The sequence below is a fragment of the Anoplopoma fimbria genome, chromosome 12 (genome assembly GCF_027596085.1).
Source record: "Anoplopoma fimbria isolate UVic2021 breed Golden Eagle Sablefish chromosome 12, Afim_UVic_2022, whole genome shotgun sequence".
NCBI classification, from domain to species: Eukaryota; Metazoa; Chordata; class Actinopteri; order Perciformes; family Anoplopomatidae; genus Anoplopoma; species Anoplopoma fimbria.
In genome coordinates, this window is record NC_072460.1 from 5845370 (window position 1) to 5865732 (window position 20363).

The 20363-nt window shown below is 39.2% G+C and overlaps 1 protein-coding gene across 1 annotated transcript; it reads right to left on the reverse strand.

Annotated features, from left to right (window-relative positions):
- Positions 1-4620: 4620 nt before the first annotated feature.
- Positions 4621-7148, reverse strand: si:dkey-8e10.3 (serine/threonine-protein kinase SBK1). The gene is made up of 4 exons (XM_054608629.1): positions 6986-7148; positions 5889-6091; positions 4938-5585; positions 4621-4650 (listed from the first exon to the last, which is right to left on the reverse strand). Exons 1-4 carry the CDS (start codon positions 7146-7148, stop codon positions 4621-4623), a joined length of 1044 nt encoding a protein of 347 aa, XP_054464604.1.
- Between the last annotated feature and the right edge of the window lie 13215 nt (positions 7149-20363).

Below are 20363 nucleotides of genomic sequence, written 5' to 3' on the forward strand. Positions count from 1 at the left end.
GAAAGAAAAAAGAACCGTGCATCTTGAAATGAGCACCCAAATGTTCCTATAACCTCATGTTTCAAGTATGCATCCGGGACACTCTGATGTGTCTCCTCGTAGTCCTCACTTGGACTAATCAGTGTTGTTAAAAGTTTCCTCGGACACCTCACGGTGGCTTTTTTACGGTAATAGACAGCAGACGAGCCATCCGCTGAGAGAAAGGCCCCAGTTGTGGTGATTTTCCATAACAAACAATATAGTATTATTAATAGTGCTCCCCATACAGTGTCATCCAGAATGCCTGGATGTGTGTGTGTGTGTGTGTGTGTGTGTGTGTGTGTGTGTGTGTGTGTGTGTGTGTGTGTGTGTGTGTGTGTGTGTGTGTGTGTGTGTGTGTGTGTGTGTGTGTTTGTGACAAGAACAGTGACAAATGGAAGCGGCTGGCTGCTTGACTTAATCCAAACTGGAAAAACACATGACTTCTCCGTCTTTTGATTCAACGTATGCTGTAGCAACAGACTGTAACAGTAGCAAAGCATATGATGTGCCAAAGAGAAGGAAAATCATTTTGTTATTTTTAATCTTAAGAATCCTATAAAACAAGTGGGCACTCTAAGCTGTATAATGTAGGAAAAAAGAAACATAATTAAAATCAATATAGGATAAAAAAAACGTGTGGATGTCAGATTGTGGTAATACTTCAATCCATACAGGAATGACTGGGAAATTGAATTCACTTGGGTTTGTGGTAAACAGAGGTGTAAGTATTTTAATAAAATATAATATGAGAAAATATAATATATGGTTAAGGCTGAGCTGTCACTAGTGACTTCATTGACGGTTTATAAGTGGCTAGGTTGTGAAAAATACCTTTAAATAATTTTGTTCAATTTATTGGCTTCATTTTATTTTAACTCAACATTTAACAATTTAGTTCATAACATTATAATGTGGTTGTAGGCAGGTATAACTCCTTTTGTGGTCACCCATAGGTGGAGGTTGATGTATAAACACATAAATAGTGAGAATATAGTCAAACTTCAACATGCTATTAGTAAAATGTTACCAGTCTATTCTGTTCCATTTGGATAGGACGCATTTATTAATGTTGGCAACATTAATATATGCTAATGGTTCTATCATTGTATAATAAGGCAGTTGTAAAAAAATGGAACCAAATCATAAATAAAGGATAATTAGATAAGAGTTGTATTAACCTGGCAACAAAAGTTGTAGATATAGTATGTCGAGTCAATTATGTATATCATGACTTGTACATTTTCATACAAGGACAGCTACTCCACAATTGAAGGTATACCCCCTGTTAACTCCAAAAGCACCCCTGGGGTGCACCAAAGGGGCCAGAATAGGCCCTTTATATGTATCACAGTGGAAGATGATATACCAACGTGCCGTTTAAGTACTGGAGTATCAGAAACGTGTCAGCCTCGTAGATAAGAAAAAGGGGAAAGTCCACGACCACAGCGGCCTTTCATAACTGCACGGAACAATTTTTAATTGGCCAGCAAAGGAAACCATGTTACGATAAGATGTTTGAAGTTTCTTGGAAACTTTGCTCATCTGCTTCATCTACCAATAAGAGTTCCGGCCGTTAAATTCAGCAGGAAAGCATAATCTCTCCATCATATGCGAAAAAAAGCAGCGTTGAAACACATAAGAATATATATTTTGAGTCTCTTTGTGAGACGAGATATTTAATAAATCCATAAGCACTGGTTGTAATGCTGTGTTACACTGAACAGGCATGCAAAACAATGTTTTATCAAACACTTGGTCTGTTTCTGAATGTGAGTGAACGCCAGCACAGAGGGCTTTGTGGTCAGTTTGACTTGGCTGTATAAGTGTTTGCATGACAGGCCTGGATGTTTACAGTTGGGCCCAGGGGTCAGCTGAAAGATGACCCTGGTTAGTGTAACGCCCTAAATATGCTGTAAAGCACGAGGGAGGGGGGGTATCAGTGGTCCAGCCCCAGGGCGCTGTCCTGAAAGCACCCCAGAGATTTTTGAATGTGAAGGGGCTGAAGAAGGTCAGTGAAGTAGGTGGGGGGGGGGGGACGACGACTGGGTGACAAGGAGACACTCAAACATCTCACATGGGTCGTGGTTCTCACTTCAAATAGTGTAATGTGATATCTGCCCAAGAGAGGGGATGAAAAGAGCGAGATTAAGTGGATGGATGCATGGGTTTTTGTTCATGCTGTCACTGTGGGACAACAGCAACAGACACGTCAACTGTTCGGGGGGATGGCATGGTAAGAACCGTTTACGGAAAGAAATAAGTCGTCACCTGTGCACACTGCACAATGCTTTTTGATACATCTATTATATTGTAATGTTTTTTTATTGTTGCGTTATGATTTATTAGTATACCCACCTTTTTTTGACTTTTGAAATGACATATTTAGTTACACAATCTATAGAAAAATAACAAAATATAACAAAAAGTTCAGTGCCTTAATGGTTTTAACATTTAGGAACGTGTAAACTATGAAAATATTGATAAATATACAATAGATTGTCATGCATCCTGCATCTACTGTCAGATATGTTGCAGTTGAGGGCATTTATCAGTGAACTGTCATCATTTAGAAGATTTTATTCTAGTTGACCTTCATTTAATTTGGAAGAGCATGCTAATTCCACACGTTAAATAATACATCCTACATATATGTATAGGCTATAAAGCTGCTTTTGAAAATTGATCTCGATAAACCATCCACGTTAAAACTCTGCTTTTCCTTAGGGCGCTATGTGATAACTTGACACAACAGCGCCACCTCGCTCAAAAGGTCTGAATATGTAATAGCAGTCTGTTGCACTCCACACGACGTCGGCAGTTAATGAGCATCTGCTGCCTGTTGCTTGCAGATCACCTCTTTTACTCTCACGAGTGCCATATTAAAAAATAAATATGTGAAATAAAAAAAATCAATGTGAAAATATAGAAAACAATAAACGAAACAATAATATAAAAAAAAAACATATACGAAAATTAAAAAATAGTAAAACATTTAAAAAATACATAAGTGAATACAAAAATGTGGATAAATAAAGAAAAACAAATAAAAACAAAAATATGTAAACAAAACCAAAAGTGGCAATATAAAGACCAATAACAAACGAATACTTTCAAACACTTATTTATGTTAATTATATTTCATTAATAAAAAAAAACATAGTTATTATTTTTTTATGTGGTGGATTGTAGACGGAACACAGACTTCCACATATGCAGTGTGAATGTTGGTAGTGGTCCGAATCTGGGAAGGAAACATCATGTCAGAAGAAGAAGAAAGAAGAAGAAAAAGAAATATGTGCTGTATATGTAATTAATAATAATTATTATTCTTTTATATATTCTTTTTCTTTATATATCCACATTTATTGATTATTTTATTAATTTCCCTTTTTATTTCTGCATTCATTTTCTTATTCTTTTACAGAATTATTCTTTATTATGGCACTCCAATGACAATATAGGTTTATGTTGTCATGCAGTACATAACATTTCTATGGTTAAAACCGTGCAATACTATATTGCACTTACTATAGCACTTCAACTTCAACATACACAGAGTAGGAGCTGACACTGGAATCAAGTTGCACAGTCTTGAGCAGAACATTTTACTGGTGAACAACTATAACAAAAACAAAGCAAATTTGCAAAAATAAAGAAACTATTTCATAAAAACAAAAAAACATAGCTAAAGCACAATGATGCATCAAAGTTTTCTTCGATTTTTTAAGAAATTCTATACCTAATAATATATTAATATCAACAGTGATTGAAAATACCTAAGTGAATATTCTGGTATTGTATTCTTAAAGGGGTAGGCCAGTATTTAAGTATTGCACTCCAACAAAGGGGGACAAGAATGGAGTAGCAGAGGTGACAAGACTTCTGGTGTCAAGACATCTGGTCTCTAGTATGGATCACTGGATCTTATGTTCCCCAAAATGCAAGTCTGTTAAAAAAACGTGGTTTAAAGCCCAATGAAAGATAACCCTAATCAAATCACCGAAAGTATGGAAAATCTTTCATGTGCCTCTTTAAGTCTACTACAGTATTTACAATTAATGCCCCTTGATACTTATTGCCCACTACAGTTTAGAAAGAAATATTGTACATTTTACTCTATTACATATATCTGACAGTTCTAGTTTAATTGCAGATCAATATTTTACAATCAAGACATATGATGTATAAATTGTGATGCATTCTCATGGGTCAAAATACCCAAGTGGGATTGACCTGTTGCTCCCCTCCTCCAATAGACCATGAGACCAACCAGTACTCCTACAGTGGAGCACAACTTGGTCCCATTTGAGTGCAGCATAAACTAACATTCTGTCTTAAAATTTGATTTTGAAACAAGGTCCCTCTACAAGACAGGGCCGCAAAGATAAGGTAACAATGCACTACTGTACTTTTGTATCCCACATTTTTATTGAAAGCATCAGTTATAACAAACATTTATAAAATACATTTTATACAGTTTTTTTTTTACTTTAATTTTCTTAGCTATACCTAGGAAACATAATGCATTGTAGGTATGCCACTTAATCAGGAACGAGGAAGTCTGAAGATCGCAAAAGACCGCAACTACCCACACACGGATCACTCACCCAGGAGGCCGCTGTTTGTTCCCTATGTGAAATGAGAAGAATACAACGTTGATTTATCACGTACTTGAGTACTTCAGGACCGGCACTTATTCTCACCCCTAACGATGATCTATTCCTAAACCAAACAAGCAGTTTTGTAGCCTAAACCTAACTTAGTATTTTACAATCTTTTCCCTGAACCTTGTCAAGGAATTTTTGTTGCCTGTGATCAATAATCAACTGACACGTGATGCTGGCTTTCGTAGGAGTGACTTTTCATAAGAAAACATACAAACCGTAGTATTAAGGATACTAAGCATTAGGGTGTACCTCCACCTGGCCATACCCAGGATTTTTTCCGGAGGCACTGACTTTTTCTGCTGTCTGCTGCTGCCCGATCCCATTTACCTTTTTAAGCCAGTCCTTCTCCACATACGCTCTTACTTCCCCCACTGTACATCTCTTTCCTACATCCAGGGCCAGGAGCTTTCCGAACATCTCCATGGCCTCTGGAGTGAACCTTTTCCACAAAGGAGGAACGTCCTCCTCAGTGGTGGGTCTCTCCTCCATTCGGCACCAGTCCGCGAACTCCTGGTAGAAGTCGTCCGCGTCCATGCAGCACTCCCAGGGGAAGTAGCCCGTAAGGATGCAAAAGATAACCACCCCGAAGGCCCAGGTGTCCAGGCTCGGCTCCACGCTGAGTGGAGAGGCGGTCACTTCTTTCTGGCCCTCCTTCAAGGCCATGGTACAGAGCTCCGGGGCCATGTAGGGCAAGGTTCCTGTGATGAAGCGTATCAGAGTGCCTCTCTTCTGGGCCAGTCCGAAGTCCGCCAGCTTGACCTGGCAGCAGCGATTGTCCAACAGGAGGATGTTTTCAGGTTTGACATCACGATGGACCAGGCCGTGGCTGTGGATGAACTCCAGAGCGCTTGCAATCTGGAGGACACAGCGTTTTACCGAGGATTCTGGGATACCCACCTAGAAAAAAATGGACAAAGGAGCGATGAGACTCTTTGAGTCATTTTCAAAGGAGCCAGAATAAAAAAGCGAGCGCTCGTCAGAAAGCGAGAAAGGCAGGATCTGAAAGTCCAGCTTCATTCTTTTCTTGGCGAAAGAAAAGCCTGTAGAGAATCCACGTGGGCCCACATACGGATTCTCCCTTTCCCCTTCCTTAAATTGCAAGTGATGCGCATTTCATGACGTGATCAGCGAACGCAACCAATTCTTGGTGAATTCACCCGGCAGTCTCTTAAGTCTTGTTTTTGACAATGTTTGACTCACCTTTGGCTGGATGACAGCAAACAGGTCCCTCCCAATGACAAGCTCCTGGGCGAAGCAGTAGTGCTCATTGGACTGGAAGGCGATGCCGAAGAGGCCCACGATACAGGGGTGGCAGGACAGGTGTAAGGAGATGCAGTACTCCCGAAGAAAGCCCTGCAGCTTAGTCGAGGCTTTGGGCATCACTTTCAAGGCCATGGGAGTCCCTGCAGATCATACTTTACGTTATTAATATCACTATCCATGCACAGCTGCTTTGTCTCACTAAAGAAACTGAGTCAGTATTATGACCTCTTCAGTCAAACTGTGCTGTGTACTATAACCATTATCTAATATATAATTTGATATCTGTTCTACAACCTTAAACTTCACCCAGGTCCCCCCACACACACCCGAATCCCCCATTCCAATGCTTTTCAAATTCAAAGCCAGCAGGCCTCGAGCCAGCCAGCCTCTTGCCAGCTCGCGCTCTGCATTCTGCTCCCTCCTTTTGTCTACACAGAGCCGGTCATTGCTCCACTTTGGCTCGTCTAGAGTTTGAGGTTCCTGTCAGAAGAGAGAAGTCACTTCATCCTATCTTTGTTTTAACATTAAGTACTTGTCCCACCTCTCTTTTGTTCAGTGTGATAGATCCATAAAGGTCGGTTCTTCTCACTTCTCAGCTCACTCTCCAGTTCAACTTGGTGTGCTATGAATAACATCAAATTTGCATCGGCTGGAGAGTCTGCTCGCTCATTTTGGGGGATTTTCAGCTAACCAACGTAAAATTGTAACAGGGCTTACAATTACAAAAAAAAAGAAGATAAATTCAACAAAGATTTGTTCAGTTTCTGACAACTCTCGGCTAACATGTGGGCATCCACTATATCCTTTTGGTTTTGTTCTACTTTCACCCCAGGCCACCTAGGTGACTAATGCTGGATTCATAAAACACATCAACTCCTTGCCTTCTTCTGTGAGAAAAAGAGGAACTTCGGCTGAACAAATGTAAAATATTCCATTAACATCATTAAATCACTGTAATTGGTCATAGAAAAGACAGAAATTACTACAAGCTTATTCTCAGCTGAAAGAGGTTAGAAGTCAAACTGCTGTCATACCTCTGAAGCGATGTGTGACCAATAGCACTTTGCCGTATTTCCCCCGGCCGATCTCCTTGATGATGTTAAAATGTTCCTGGATCTCAAGCTGACCGAGGCTCTGTGCCGTCAGCTCTATCAGCTCATCGATCAGGCTGCCGTCGGCGAGGCCCAGCTCAATCATCTCTGCACACACACGGACGGTACAAAAACAATCATTTCACAAATCTTAGGGGTATGAACACACGCGGAATTTAGACTGCCATACGGTGCATACTCATTGGAATACGATATGCAAAAAAAAAGCATTTATAGATAACTTTAACCTGTCAGTTGCTTTGCATATATAAAAAACGGTAACTAAATAAAGAACTATGTGTCATAAACTCTGGCACCCTGAATCTTAAACGACATCGGCTTCACACAACCATCTTCCAGCGCGTCTGTTCCGAACAAGTTAACACTTTTGATTTTAGGCATGGTGAGAAAAAGTACAAACTAGTACTGTTGGAGCATAGCCCAACCCTAAGAACAGCTATACTAGTGTGTTTATCCCTATATGTATCTAAATAACAAAATTGTAATAGTATGTCATTATTAATGTCTCCAATTACACAGACAGTTTATTTGATTTTTGCTAATAGAAGAACAATTTATGTCTTAGATGTACTTTAAGTTTCTGTTATGTTATTTAAAAGATTTGGTGACAAGTGATTTCATTATCTTATTTGACAATGAAAGCACCATTAATTGGTCCTGGTCCTGGTGGCCCAGAGGAGAAGAAGTGTAACATCTAACCACGGAATTTCTTGGATCGATTCTGGCCGAGGACTAAGGATGAAGAAAAGCATTAAAGTTATAAGTGTATTTCCATTATTGCATTCTGTTTTCCTCTCTTTATTTCAGTTTTGTTTCTATGATTTGGCAAAACTCAAGTCAAACACAGAGACTCAGAAAAACCTCTTTCCACAGGGCATTAGGTTGTTGAACTCTTTCCTCTGACCTCTGTTTAATCTTGGCGTTTTTCTAGAATATCTGCTAATTAAATTCGTTAACTTTTCATTACATTTTTACATATTTATATTTTCTTAACTTCCAATTTTTCCTCTTTGACCCTACATTTTTAATTTTAGCACTAGTCTGTTAGTGCAGACTTAATAGGTATGCCACAAATACACATAGCGCTAATGCATATGGCAAATAAAACCTTGAATCCTTAAATTCTTGAATAATAATGAAAACAAAGTGTATTTAAGAATTTTAGTACAGATTTGACTAGTGTTAATTTGTCCATAATTGCTAAGAAAACATGCATATTATAATATATTATAGTATATAATAATAATATCCATTTTGTATTACATTATAATATATTATAATATAATATATTATAATATATTATAATAACATTATTATTATATAAGTATGAACATTGAGTAATAGAAGTATTGGACATTGCGTCATATTAATCATGATAGAATATTGATCAGTTTCACATCTTACCTCTTTTCAATTGGTTCCCAATATTGTCACTGGAGTCTGAAAACAGGCAAAACCAAACATACAAAATGACTCACACCACGATGCTATCACGTGGCAAAATCCAGTTTATCAGTACGTTGTAGAAGTGTCGGTTGAACGTCTGTTCTGTCTGTCCTTCACCTTCGCTGCTGCTGCACAGATCAGCATGCAGATTGGACCTGGGAGCTTTTCACTGCCCAACACACAGCTCTGCCCTCAACTGCTGCGTGGGGACAGAGCCCACTTTGACAGCTGATTACAAACTGCCTCTGCATAGGGCAGACGCGCACACACACACACACACACACACATACACACTGGCCTACATACAGTATAATCAGCTGCACACATGCAGATGTAAGTATATGTAATGCACATGAATATGTAAAGCATAGGTGTAAACTTTGACACAGATAACAACTGTCACTCAAATGTCATGTGTCTGTCACCACGACGTAATAAGCTCATGTGCACAAACACACACACGAACACAGATGTTTTTTTAAAAATATGGATTAAATTGATAAAACACTACTATAAATACTGTAGGGAAATATTTGCTCCTAAAATTGAGCAAATATGTTATATTTTTTTTCTGTGTATTCTATTTAATCATTGACACACATAAAACATTTTACAATTAAGCTTTTTCCGTTGTGAAATGTAACATTAATTCAAGTTCTTGGTACAAATTCTAGGTAATTGTACTTTACTTGAGTGTTTCATCTCAAGCTACACTATGACAATTATACACGTTACTTTATAATTTAGAAAAAGATGATCTCATGAATTCCACCAGAGTGCACCCATGTAAAGACAGTTCTTACCTTGGTAAGTTTGCATACACCAGTCAACTATAACAGACCACACGATCAAATGCTGGACCCTCATCATATTAAGGCTACCAGCAACTTTTAAAGTGAAATATTTTCTTGCATGTTACTTAGTATATGGGTTGACGTTGTGAATCAATCGACTTTCAACTTAAATGTCAACATGACATTTCTTTTATTGTCTGTCTTGCATGACATACACTTTGGTGACAACTGGATATGACTTTTAACCAGATATTCCTCAAAAAAAAAGTTGGCCAGGTATCGTTTTGTTGTGCTCCGGCAGCATTCCGCCTATGAGTTAAATGCTTATTTTTGATACTTATAATACCACTACTCTAATTAGATACTGTATTTTCAATACAACACCTAATTATTATATTGATCTGTTTACATTGTTTAAATTCTACTTTGACTTACTTTTACTCCTCCATTACTCCTCCATTTCCCCCCCGCTGACCTCTTTGCAGGGTGCCACTTTGCTATTATTATATTCCTTTTATTGATCCCCATGGGGGAAATTCAAGTGTTGCAGCAGCTCAACTACACAGACACAGACAATAAATACACATACTATACAACAAAATAAAAAATAGAACAGGTGCTACCACCGAGCTGAGCTCTGAGGTCAAAGTAAATACATGATACAACACATGAGTCTTATGCTCTGATTAGATTACACGTCACGCTCAAACATACTAACAATGATCCACACAGATGAACACACACATCTTGTAAGGGTCCTGCCACGCCGGGGTTTGGTCCGTATATGGGAACACTTGTGAGTGATCAGTATTTGCAAGAGAGCGATCCACCATAATGTTGAATCCTATACACTGGTACTGTAATACTGCTGCCATCCCACATTTGGTCAGACTCATGTCCTACAGTTGTGACGCTGTGGCTTAATAATTTTTGGATGTTGTGAAAGAAATAATAGAATATGAGTGTTTCTGAAGAGCACAACACTTTTAGAAGGGAAGAAAATAAAATAGAAGTTGCTGTAGAAGTAAATATAATATACTATCCTCAACAAGTCTTAGGCTATGTCATTCTGTCCATCAGTACACCACTTTGATCCACCACTTCAGTCCACCACCACTTAGGTCCATTGGATGGATTGCCTTGAAATTTGTTAATAATGTTCATTGTCCCCAGAGGATGAATCCTATTACTACTACTACTTTCTTCAAAGAGCCACCACAAAGTTGGTATTGTTTTTTATTGAAATATTTCAAAAACAATTGGATGGATTGAACTTTGGTATAGATATCTATGGTGCCCAGAGGATGAATCCTAAGGAATTTGGTGATACTCTGACTTTTCCTCTATCAGCCCCATCACGTCAAAATGTCATGGTATCGAATACTTTGGTTAATGACCAAAACCGTTTGACCAAAGCACTCCAATCATTGTCAGCTGTCATTTCTGTTTCGTGTTAATTAGCATATTCTGGCATACTTGCATGCCAAACTAAGATGAACATGGTAAACATTACACCTGCTAAACATCAGAATTAGCACTGTCAAAGATGGACTTTCATTTATATAGCTCCTTTCTAGTCCTCTGACCAATAAAAAAAGTTTGTACTACATGTCAACATTTCCCCATTCCCACAAACATACTGTTCAAAGGAAACAACTTTCGAAGTCATTAGATCGCTTTGCTGTTCACACTGCACAACTTGCTGTCTTGTAATCGTTGATGTACTTGTGGTTTTCACACTACATGACTGACTGGTGACATGGGGTCACACAATACAAGATCTTTCATCCAGGGAAATCCCTTTCCTTGTATTTATGCTGGTTGATGTTATCCCTGACACATATGTTCACAAAATAGCCTGTTTTCACTCATACATCAATAGTTATCACACGTCTCTACTATTTTGTCTAGGTGCAACAACAACTTTGGTCCGTGTTGCAAATTTAACACGTACAGTAAAGTTCGTAATGTTACAGGCAACCCCTTCCCCAATTATTTAACCTGCTAGATATCCGGGATGCGTCTGGGAACAATTCACATAAATAGCGCCTATTTGCCTCTGATCTCAGACCTTTGTTGGGAAGCTCCAAAAACTGTCTGCTATTGGAAAATCAGGGCTAAAGTTGTGTAGTGTGAAGTAGGCATCACAGAGCTGTTAGCATAAATGAGACTTCTTGTCTATTTTTTTGTGGGGTACTTCTGAATAGCATCATCTCATCTGCAAACAAATTAAAATTAAGGAGGAATGCGTGACAGAATCAAAAGCGCAGGCTTGTTGTGAGATTTTCCGACATTTCTTTAAAGTCTGTCTTTGGAAGAGCCGGACTCTGTATGCTATTTCAATTTCATGCCAACCTTCTGGCATCATGCTCATAACATTGATCATCTACACGGTGACAGGAAATTGCACAAAAGGCTATTCAGTAAATGTAACACTGATTATATAACATCAAATGTTTGTTGATTAGAACTTTCCACTTCAACAAATGGCCCTGATCTGGAAGCCATGAATGCACTCAAGCTGTGGCACTCATACAGACAAATCCCCCAAGGTGTCGCCCGCAACTCGGGCATGCCTAATGGGGTGTTGTTGTCTGCACCTGTGTGCGACTAAGTGTGTTGTTGTCTGTGAGTGTGTGTGTGTGTGTGTGTGTGTGTGTGTGTGTGTGTGTGTGTGTGTGTGTGTGTGTGTGTGTGTGTGTGTGTGTGTGTGTGTGTGTGTGTGTGTGTGTGTGTGTGTTGGCCTGTGTTTCATTTACGATGGACTCACTCAACACTGTGACCTCTGCTAGTTATTCTGGGGGCAACAAGCGCCCACATGAGCAGGACCAACGGTACAAAGAAACGGATACTTTGGTGTATCTGCAGGGCTGTGGTTGGTTAATCAGGTGTCAGTCACTGCAGTCCAGGGCTGTTGGCTTTCACTGAAGCTACAAAGGTCATTTTGTTGGAAATAACTGGTATAAAGCTTAGATTATTTTGGGTGACCCAATCTAAGGAAAGTGATCAGGCAATAACATGGATTGAGGTTCTGAATTTTCAAATCAGCTCATTATAGTCTGAGACAAAGTATAAATGCACCTTTATGTATCTATTTTCTTCTACGACTTGGATTCTAAAAGCATCCTGTTATGCTCTGTAGCAGTCCATCAACATCATAGCAACCCTCCCCAGTGCTCAGTCAGGCTGTGTGAGGCTGCCCTGAATAAAGTTATGCTGTGGAGCATGTTTTGAAGTTTATGATCATCATGTTACGCTGTCACCACAGACATGGGGTCATGTCATATTTGCAGGGTGGTGCAGAGTAGTCTTCAAGGCGCCAGACGGGGTCCTCATCCCAACTTCCAGTCCCATCACGGTACCAGTTCTTGCAGTTCCTTTGGCAAACATTTTGAGATCAATTTGAAGAAGAGTCAGTTCAGGGATATCAGTGAGCTTGCTCCCGTGTCCACATCGTGGAAAGTTCATCAAGAGCAATGGGGTCAATGTTTCTAAAATATTAACTGTTTCAGATGACATACCTTTGTAGACCTTGTGCCTAATTAATCAGCTCGGGTGTCTTCAAAGTTATAGTGGCCACTGTTCTCTAATGAAATCAGTGAGAATTTTACAGGGACACTTTGACATTTGGGAAAGTGTGCTTGTTTGCAATCCTACACAGAGTCAGCTCAGAAGATCAGTATCAGTTTCCTCTCTGTGTGTCCAGAACACAACATTGTTCTGTGGCGTGACAAACGTTGCCTAGCTCAAAGCCTTGGAGCAAGGGAAACTGGCTCAGCTGCATAAACAGTGAAGGAGAACACCTTGCAAAAACTCAACTGTTTTACTTACATGGTGCGTCCTGTGTTTTTAACAGGTGATGAACTAGATAAGACATTGTGTTTTTTTGTGGAGCATTCATATTGTTTGTCCTGCTTCCAATCTCAATAAGAATAAAAACCAAAAAAAGGCTATGGATATAATTACAATGTTTGCCATGACAACTACATGAACTGTAGGTTAAACAGCGAAAGCGTAGTTCTACACGCGTAGACAGAGTGCTCTGATGAATATTTTGCTACCCTGTTGAAGAGGACAAATTACTTTATCAGCTGGATTTTCGCAATTTCACAAGATCATGCAAGAATCGTGGGATCACATATCACACTAAAATCCATCTTATCATGGTGGCTCCTTAAGAGGTTAGCGTAGATGCTACAGTTATTTTTTGAAAGTGCCTGCCTTTTCCCAAACAGTTCCCAGTAACGACTTCCCAGATGATTCTATCTAAACAAACCATCCAGCATGTCAATTTACAAGTTAATAGCCGAGGCACATTCAGCAAAATTCAGCAACTATGTGGCTGAGCTCGTAGTACCATGGTTACCACGTGTTACCATTGTTCTATTTCTCATATCCTATACGTCCTATAATGGTCTTTACACAGCCCCATAGTTGTACTTCTGCCAGAGAGTATTGACATCACTAGTGGCATCACGCTTGTCATTATCATGTAACAAGCTCAGATTGATTAAAGTAAGTTCATTTGAGAGGGAATCGTTGGACATTTGCACTCTACTACATTGAATGGCAAAAGTTACTAATAATTATTCAGTAATCCATTATTTCCATGATAAATATGTATAAAAAAATGTGAGTAGAACAGGCAGCAAGTGTTATGAACGGGGAATTCCTTAAAAACTGCATATCTCACACAGCTGTTATGAACAATAGCCAAATAAACAGGAGGCTGGATGAAATATGAGGTTTAGGTTGAGGCTTGAACGCTAAGACTGAGAAATTAAGCCCTGTGTGAAATTACATTAACATGTCATCATTTCCAAAAGGGCCGCCCGCGCTTATCACAGCCCATATCTGACAGCTGTTCAGAACACCGGCCAGGCCATTAATGCGAGCGTGTGACTTCACTCTTTGTACGTGCACAAATCGCTCTGGACACCATGTTTCAGTCGTTTGGCTAGTTCACAGGCACTTTTCATGTGGCATGTGTGTCGGTGTGCAAGAGTGGTTTTTTGCCCATCTTACGAGATTGAAATGCTTGACCCCAGCACACATTGAACTATAGACGTGGCCGGACACTCGGCGTGTTAGCACCTGCTGTGGGAGAAAAGATTTATTAATCACCGGTAATGATTCGGGGTATAGGGTTCTTGGGCGTGAGAAACTGCATCTTCGCCGTCCAAATCTTGCTTCGTCTTGTACATCAATCACACACACACACACACACACACACACACACACACACACACACACACACACACACACACACACACACACACACACACACACACACACACACACACACACACACAAATGTGCGCAAGGCATGCACACCAGCCACACACACATTAGTACATACACAACTTCAACATTACATATTACATTCTTCAGCTGCTGCTTTAAGATCTAAAGGTTACTGATTCTTGCACCCTCCAGAATGATCATCCATATAACTTTTTGTATCGGTAATCATTGATGGTTTATTTAGTATCCATAATTACAAAACTATTACCCTTAATAAGCAGTTTATAGTCACTTAATATGGTTTGTGACACAGTATAAAGAAACTGTAAGCAGATGTAAGGACATTTTAAGAGGTTTTTAATGTATTAATAAACAACTTTACTTCTCCCATAAAGTATTCATAACTGTTGAATATCAGTAACCATATTTTACAATATATATGCATACAAATAACATACATATGATGAACAAATCCTAACAAATGTGTCTTTAATACATAATAAAATGCACAGACTTAGTGACTGTAGTAGACTTATTATAGACACTGAATATGGTTTGTTACGCAGTATAAAGTAAAAGGGCGGATGTAAGGACTTATTAAGAGGTTATCATTGTATTTAACAACAACTTCTACTTTTCCATAATATATTCATAACTCGTGAATATCAGTTAATTCAATTCAATTCAATTCAATTCAGTTTATTTTGTATAGCCCAGAATCACAAATTTGCCTCAGAGGGCTTTACAATCTGTACACATGCGACATCCTCTGTCCTTCCCTCACATCGGCACAGGAAAAACTCCCCTAAAAAACCCCTTTAACAGGGAGAAAAAAGGAAGAAACCTATGGGAGAGCGACAGAGGAGGGATCCTTCTCCCAGGATGGACAGAATGCAATAGATGTCATGTGTACAGAATGAACAGCATAACAGAGATACAACACATTCAATGTATATGACATAAATGATTCATATAATAAGACTACTTATAATAACAGCAGCAATTATTACAGTAGAATTATAGTTATGAAAATAGGGATAGTAATGTGAATGCATATTAAACAATAAATATGCATTCAAATTACATAATTATGATCAAAAACTCATAACAATCTTTAATACACAATAAAATGCACAGACTTAGTGACTGTAGATTCATCGTATGTGCGTTATAAATAGTAATTAGAGCTTAACAAGTAGTGCATGTGTAAAGTACTACAGAATACCTCTGATGCAATATGCATGTACAGCACTCTGATGGTCAAACAAGGGGAGGGGGTCAGGGGGCCTTAAAATAGAAAGGTTAATAGATGGATGGAGTGAAGGGATGAGACTTACAGCAGTGCTAGTGTTGATGGAGTGGGTGAAGACAGGCTGCTGAGATACGGTTACAGACTGACAGGAGGTTTCACGGTTAGAGCTTTCTGCCCAAGAGAGCTCTGAACTCAGTTTTCCAGTTCGTCAGCTGAATTTCCCAACAAATGTATCGCGTTTCCAATTGTATTCTTTAGTGACAGATAGAGGTGCAATTATTAATTTGTTGATTGACAAAAGAAAATAATTAATTATATTTTCAATAATCAAAAAATAATTTGGTCATTGACTAACATGTAACACATTTGATGATTGATAACTTTATCATGTCATTGAAAATGTATTACCCTTAGGTCTGTAGGTTCTTTATTTTGGGCTCTAGCAACTTACAATGGTAGTTTTTGTTATTCTTTAAGCTATTATATGAGACTAAACAATGAGACCCAGTGACAAATTAAATCCTGGGTTAACAAGGAATGATGGAATAAAAAAAAGAACTTCCAGACCCTCCTGTTGTTGTAACCCTTTAAATAAAGGCCACTACCCGATGTGTGCTTTACTCCGCGGGACCTTTGGGACCTGTCCTCTCTTTGATGATGTAAAGGGAGTCAGTAAGTCCCTAAGTCATGGACACAAGTAGATATAGTTAAAATGAGGAAGTATTTCACATCTGAATGGTCCAAACATTTCTAAATGCAAAACGTGAAAGACATAAATGACTGCATAATACTACCACAAAAACCCAAAGGCTGTAGTTGAAAAAAGTAGCTTGGTCCAGCTGTGTCCGGGGTCTGACAACCAACCGGTTCTGCTACATGGACTCTTAAGTTATTGTTTGAGATTTTCTTCATTTTCAGCCTGATTTTCTTGATTTCGAGCAAGTCTTGGTTCACTGTTGTGTAACAGTGAAACACTCGTTACCTGGAGATAAAGAGAAATATATTTCTAGAATAATACGTTTTTTTCTCTAAACCTGTGGAGCTTAGTACGTTAGCACATAATTTACTAGCGCTAGCACTTGATGCTGTATACATGTGCTGTTTTTGCTTTTTAATGATTACAACAGTCAATAAAGAACTTCCCAGCTTTACAGTTAGCTATGTCTTTGTCTTCTTATTTGTTTTTGCTGCTGAATCAGTTTGACATCTTGGATATACTGTATACATTAAATGCATATTGAAGACCCTACTGTCCGTTTCTCTCTGAAATCGCTTTTTCCACAAATTTGATCATATTTATTTTAGGATGTTGTGGGCTCCTCGTTAGTCCGACTCCTCCGTTTGAATAAATAAGTCAGATTGAATGGAAGTCAATGAGAAAATAACTTTTCTTCTCTCTTGATTTATTCCCTCAGCAAACATTGTAAACATGAGTTTATGGTCTCAATCTCTAGTTCCAAGTCTTCTTCAATACAGCATGATGTACATTTAGTAAATTAAGGTCCATTCAGAGTTAAATAGACCATAAAGCAGGGTATGCTTTAGGGCGGGGCTAACTTGTGATTGACAGGTCCCTACAGCTACCTGAGCCATATACGGTGTCTCTTTGTCACAACTCCACATTCCAAATATGGTAACTTCTGTTCATTGGCTGCAAAAAAACAACATGGCAAAAGCCATAATCCAAGATGGCGACTGCAAAATTGCCAATCTCGAGGCTTCATAACGGCAGTCCACAAAGCCATTGGTCCACTTCTGGTTTACAGTCTATGGTTGTTATGGTTTGTCTCTGTCTGTGGTTGCCCTCTTAATGCAAGAGTATAAATCCAGCCTTACTCTTGTTAAATGTTGATGATTCTTTGGTACCTACCGGCTCTACGGGGCTGTATGTCCCATCTAATCTCAGTATTTCTAGGGGAAAAAACTCTCCAAAAACCTGACTGGGACGAATGACAGATTGAGCTGTGATAGCAGCACAGGTGGCTGGAGGGAGAAAGAAACACGATGACTGGTGGGCTACGTCCTGGGTGGTGTACAGAAGTTATGTTCAGGATGCATGTTTGGAGGCCTCCTGGGCCTGCCAAGGCAAATATCAAACTACGGAATGAAGCAACAACCATCGCGATCACACCAGAGTCACGTTACAACCTCAACTCTTTTCTTTTTTTTTTTCCATCTGATGAATCCAGAACAGCACCCATACAATGCTGTTTCACTCGGGCCTTAAGCAGGCCCCGTGGCTGGTGCTAATTGAGATAATTATGTGGTATGAGGCTGAGCCATCGCTATGCCGGTCCACTTATTCCTATCATGGGGTAACACGGTGGCACGCAGATTCCGTAGAGTTTGTTACAGGGAGCAGAGAATTGGAAATTTATCCCAGCACAGCACGTATGCCGTAATCCCCCCTGAGGTTTTCCAAGTTGCTGGATACGGTGGGTTGTGTTGTATCAACAACTACTGTTATAGCAGAGCTGTGTCTGGTCTGGTATGGTGAATCTCTAAGAATAGCCTCAATGGTAGCTTATATTCCGTCAACTTGGCCGGTAGGAGTGTGGCAATGCTCAGAGGGAGGTGGCAATATCAGCAAAGGTCTCAGTCACTGAATCTATGTTTATAGTGTCCCATGAAAATATAGCCGAAAATAATCTACTTAATAAGAGCAGAGCAGCACATCGAAACACAAACACAAAGTACTTTGTATTTATTAATTTGAAGAGCTTATTACCTCCACATTACAGCAGTTCACACTGCTTAACTTCTTCCGTTCTTACCTTTCACAATAAAAGCCCTAGACATACAGTATACGCTGCATCACTGCCTACCATGGGCACTAAGTGATCACTTGTGAATAACTGATGATTTTTGGATACAGCCTGTGTGATACAGTTAAAAAGTTCCAAAAAAAAGCAATTGAATTTATTTATTTTGTCAGTCTTAGTGAAGATGATGTTAAGATTAATTAGGGCAAGCGCCAATAGTAAATATGATCTTGCATTTGTTTTAAAGGAGGAAGGGGTTTCACTTTCTTGTGCCAATGTTTTGGTCCTGAAGAAAAAAACTATGAACAGACAGGGTCTAAATTTCATAGGTTTTCACTTAAATAAATGTCTGTTAAGTCTCTATCTATTGACAAAGGAGGGAACACAATGCTGATTGAGGTTATGGTCCACTGCTGAAAGTATTGCAATATTTGCTGTAGTACTAAAAACAGCTGTATTAACGCACGGTCAGACATGAGTGAAATCAGTTTTTGCCTCCTGTTCACTTCCATTCTATGCGAGGGAAGGGGCGGGAAAAACAAATCAGCTTCCGGTGGTCGAAAGCAAATTCACATCCCTGCATTTGTGCCTAGTTCCACTTTGCTGAACTTTTGCCTGGAGATGGTCAATCGCCCATATTCGCACACGTGTGACAGTGCCTTTACAGGTTTTCTTCATGGTAGGCTACATGCATTAAGAAAATGGAACTAGTACAAGTTCTGAAAACTAAAAGCTCATGGACCAGCAAAAAAGACTCCAGGCTTACTCCAATTGTTTTAACTCTAATATAAATGTTATAAGAACCAGGACTAAAATCTTAAGGAATTCTATTTAGTTTTAATTTAACAATGGACGGTTTTAACATCTGAAGCTCCGTGAGGACTAAATCTGCTGATGAAGACAGTGCAATACTGTCAAAGGCTCCAGAACCAGCAACAAGTAAATTGACCTTGAGTTCAGAATGTTTTGTCAACATCTAACATTGATCAAGGATTAAATTAAGTGAATTTGTTTTGTTTTTCTACGTTTATGACATTTCATTTCAAGATAATTTATCCCAAAAAATCTGCACCCTGACAAGCTGCTTGATTTTTTTAAAATCCCAAATAAAAATGCTGTCAAAATAAAATACTGAATGCTCAGTGATATCACCTGGCTGAAAACTAATTGTGTCTTTGACATTTTCCCCAACGACACTCAGTTTAATTTGGAGATTCTGTTGTGTCACTTCACCAGCACCCCCACCCCTCTTCCACCCCTTTTATAGGGCCAAACATTTGAAAGCTTTGTAAGGTGTTAGTCCACTGTTTATGATATATAATATTTATAAAAGGGGCTTCTGGTTTATGAGCTCTGGCAGTGAAGAGTAAAGAGAAAACTGACCTCCTCGCTGTGATGACACCACGAAGGATTTGGAATTTACGGGGTTAGATTCCTCCCTTTATCTTCTCTTTGTCACGTGCTGCTAGATGCCACTGATGATATCTGGAATTATGGCCTACAGCACACACACACACACACACACACACACACACACACACACACACACACACACACACACACACACACACACACACACACACACACACACACACACACACACACAGCTACACGGTCCTCGGACACAAGGGAAGCCAAGCCATCGGCATCAATGAAGTATTTGACCATGAAAAAGAAAACAAAGACAATGGCGCCCTCTTGTGTCGCTTAAGGCAAACACACTGTCTACCTCGTACAATCTAAAACATTCATGCAGGCCTGATGAATATTAAAAAAATTGATGCTCTTTTTGTCTTTTAATA

Bases quoted from the DNA above. Each gene is read 5' to 3' on its own strand.
- si:dkey-8e10.3 (XM_054608629.1), bottom strand. From the start codon at position 7,148: ATGATTGAGCTGGGCCTCGCCGACGGCAGCCTGATCGATGAGCTGATA. The intron at 6,092-6,985 runs GTATGACAGCAG...TATGATCTGCAG, and splicing joins GGTCACACATCGCTTCAGAG to GGACTCCCATGGCCTTGAAA. The intron at 4,651-4,937 runs GTACACCCTAAT...CATTTCACATAG, and splicing joins CTGGGTATGGCCAGGTGGAG to GGAACAAACAGCGGCCTCCT.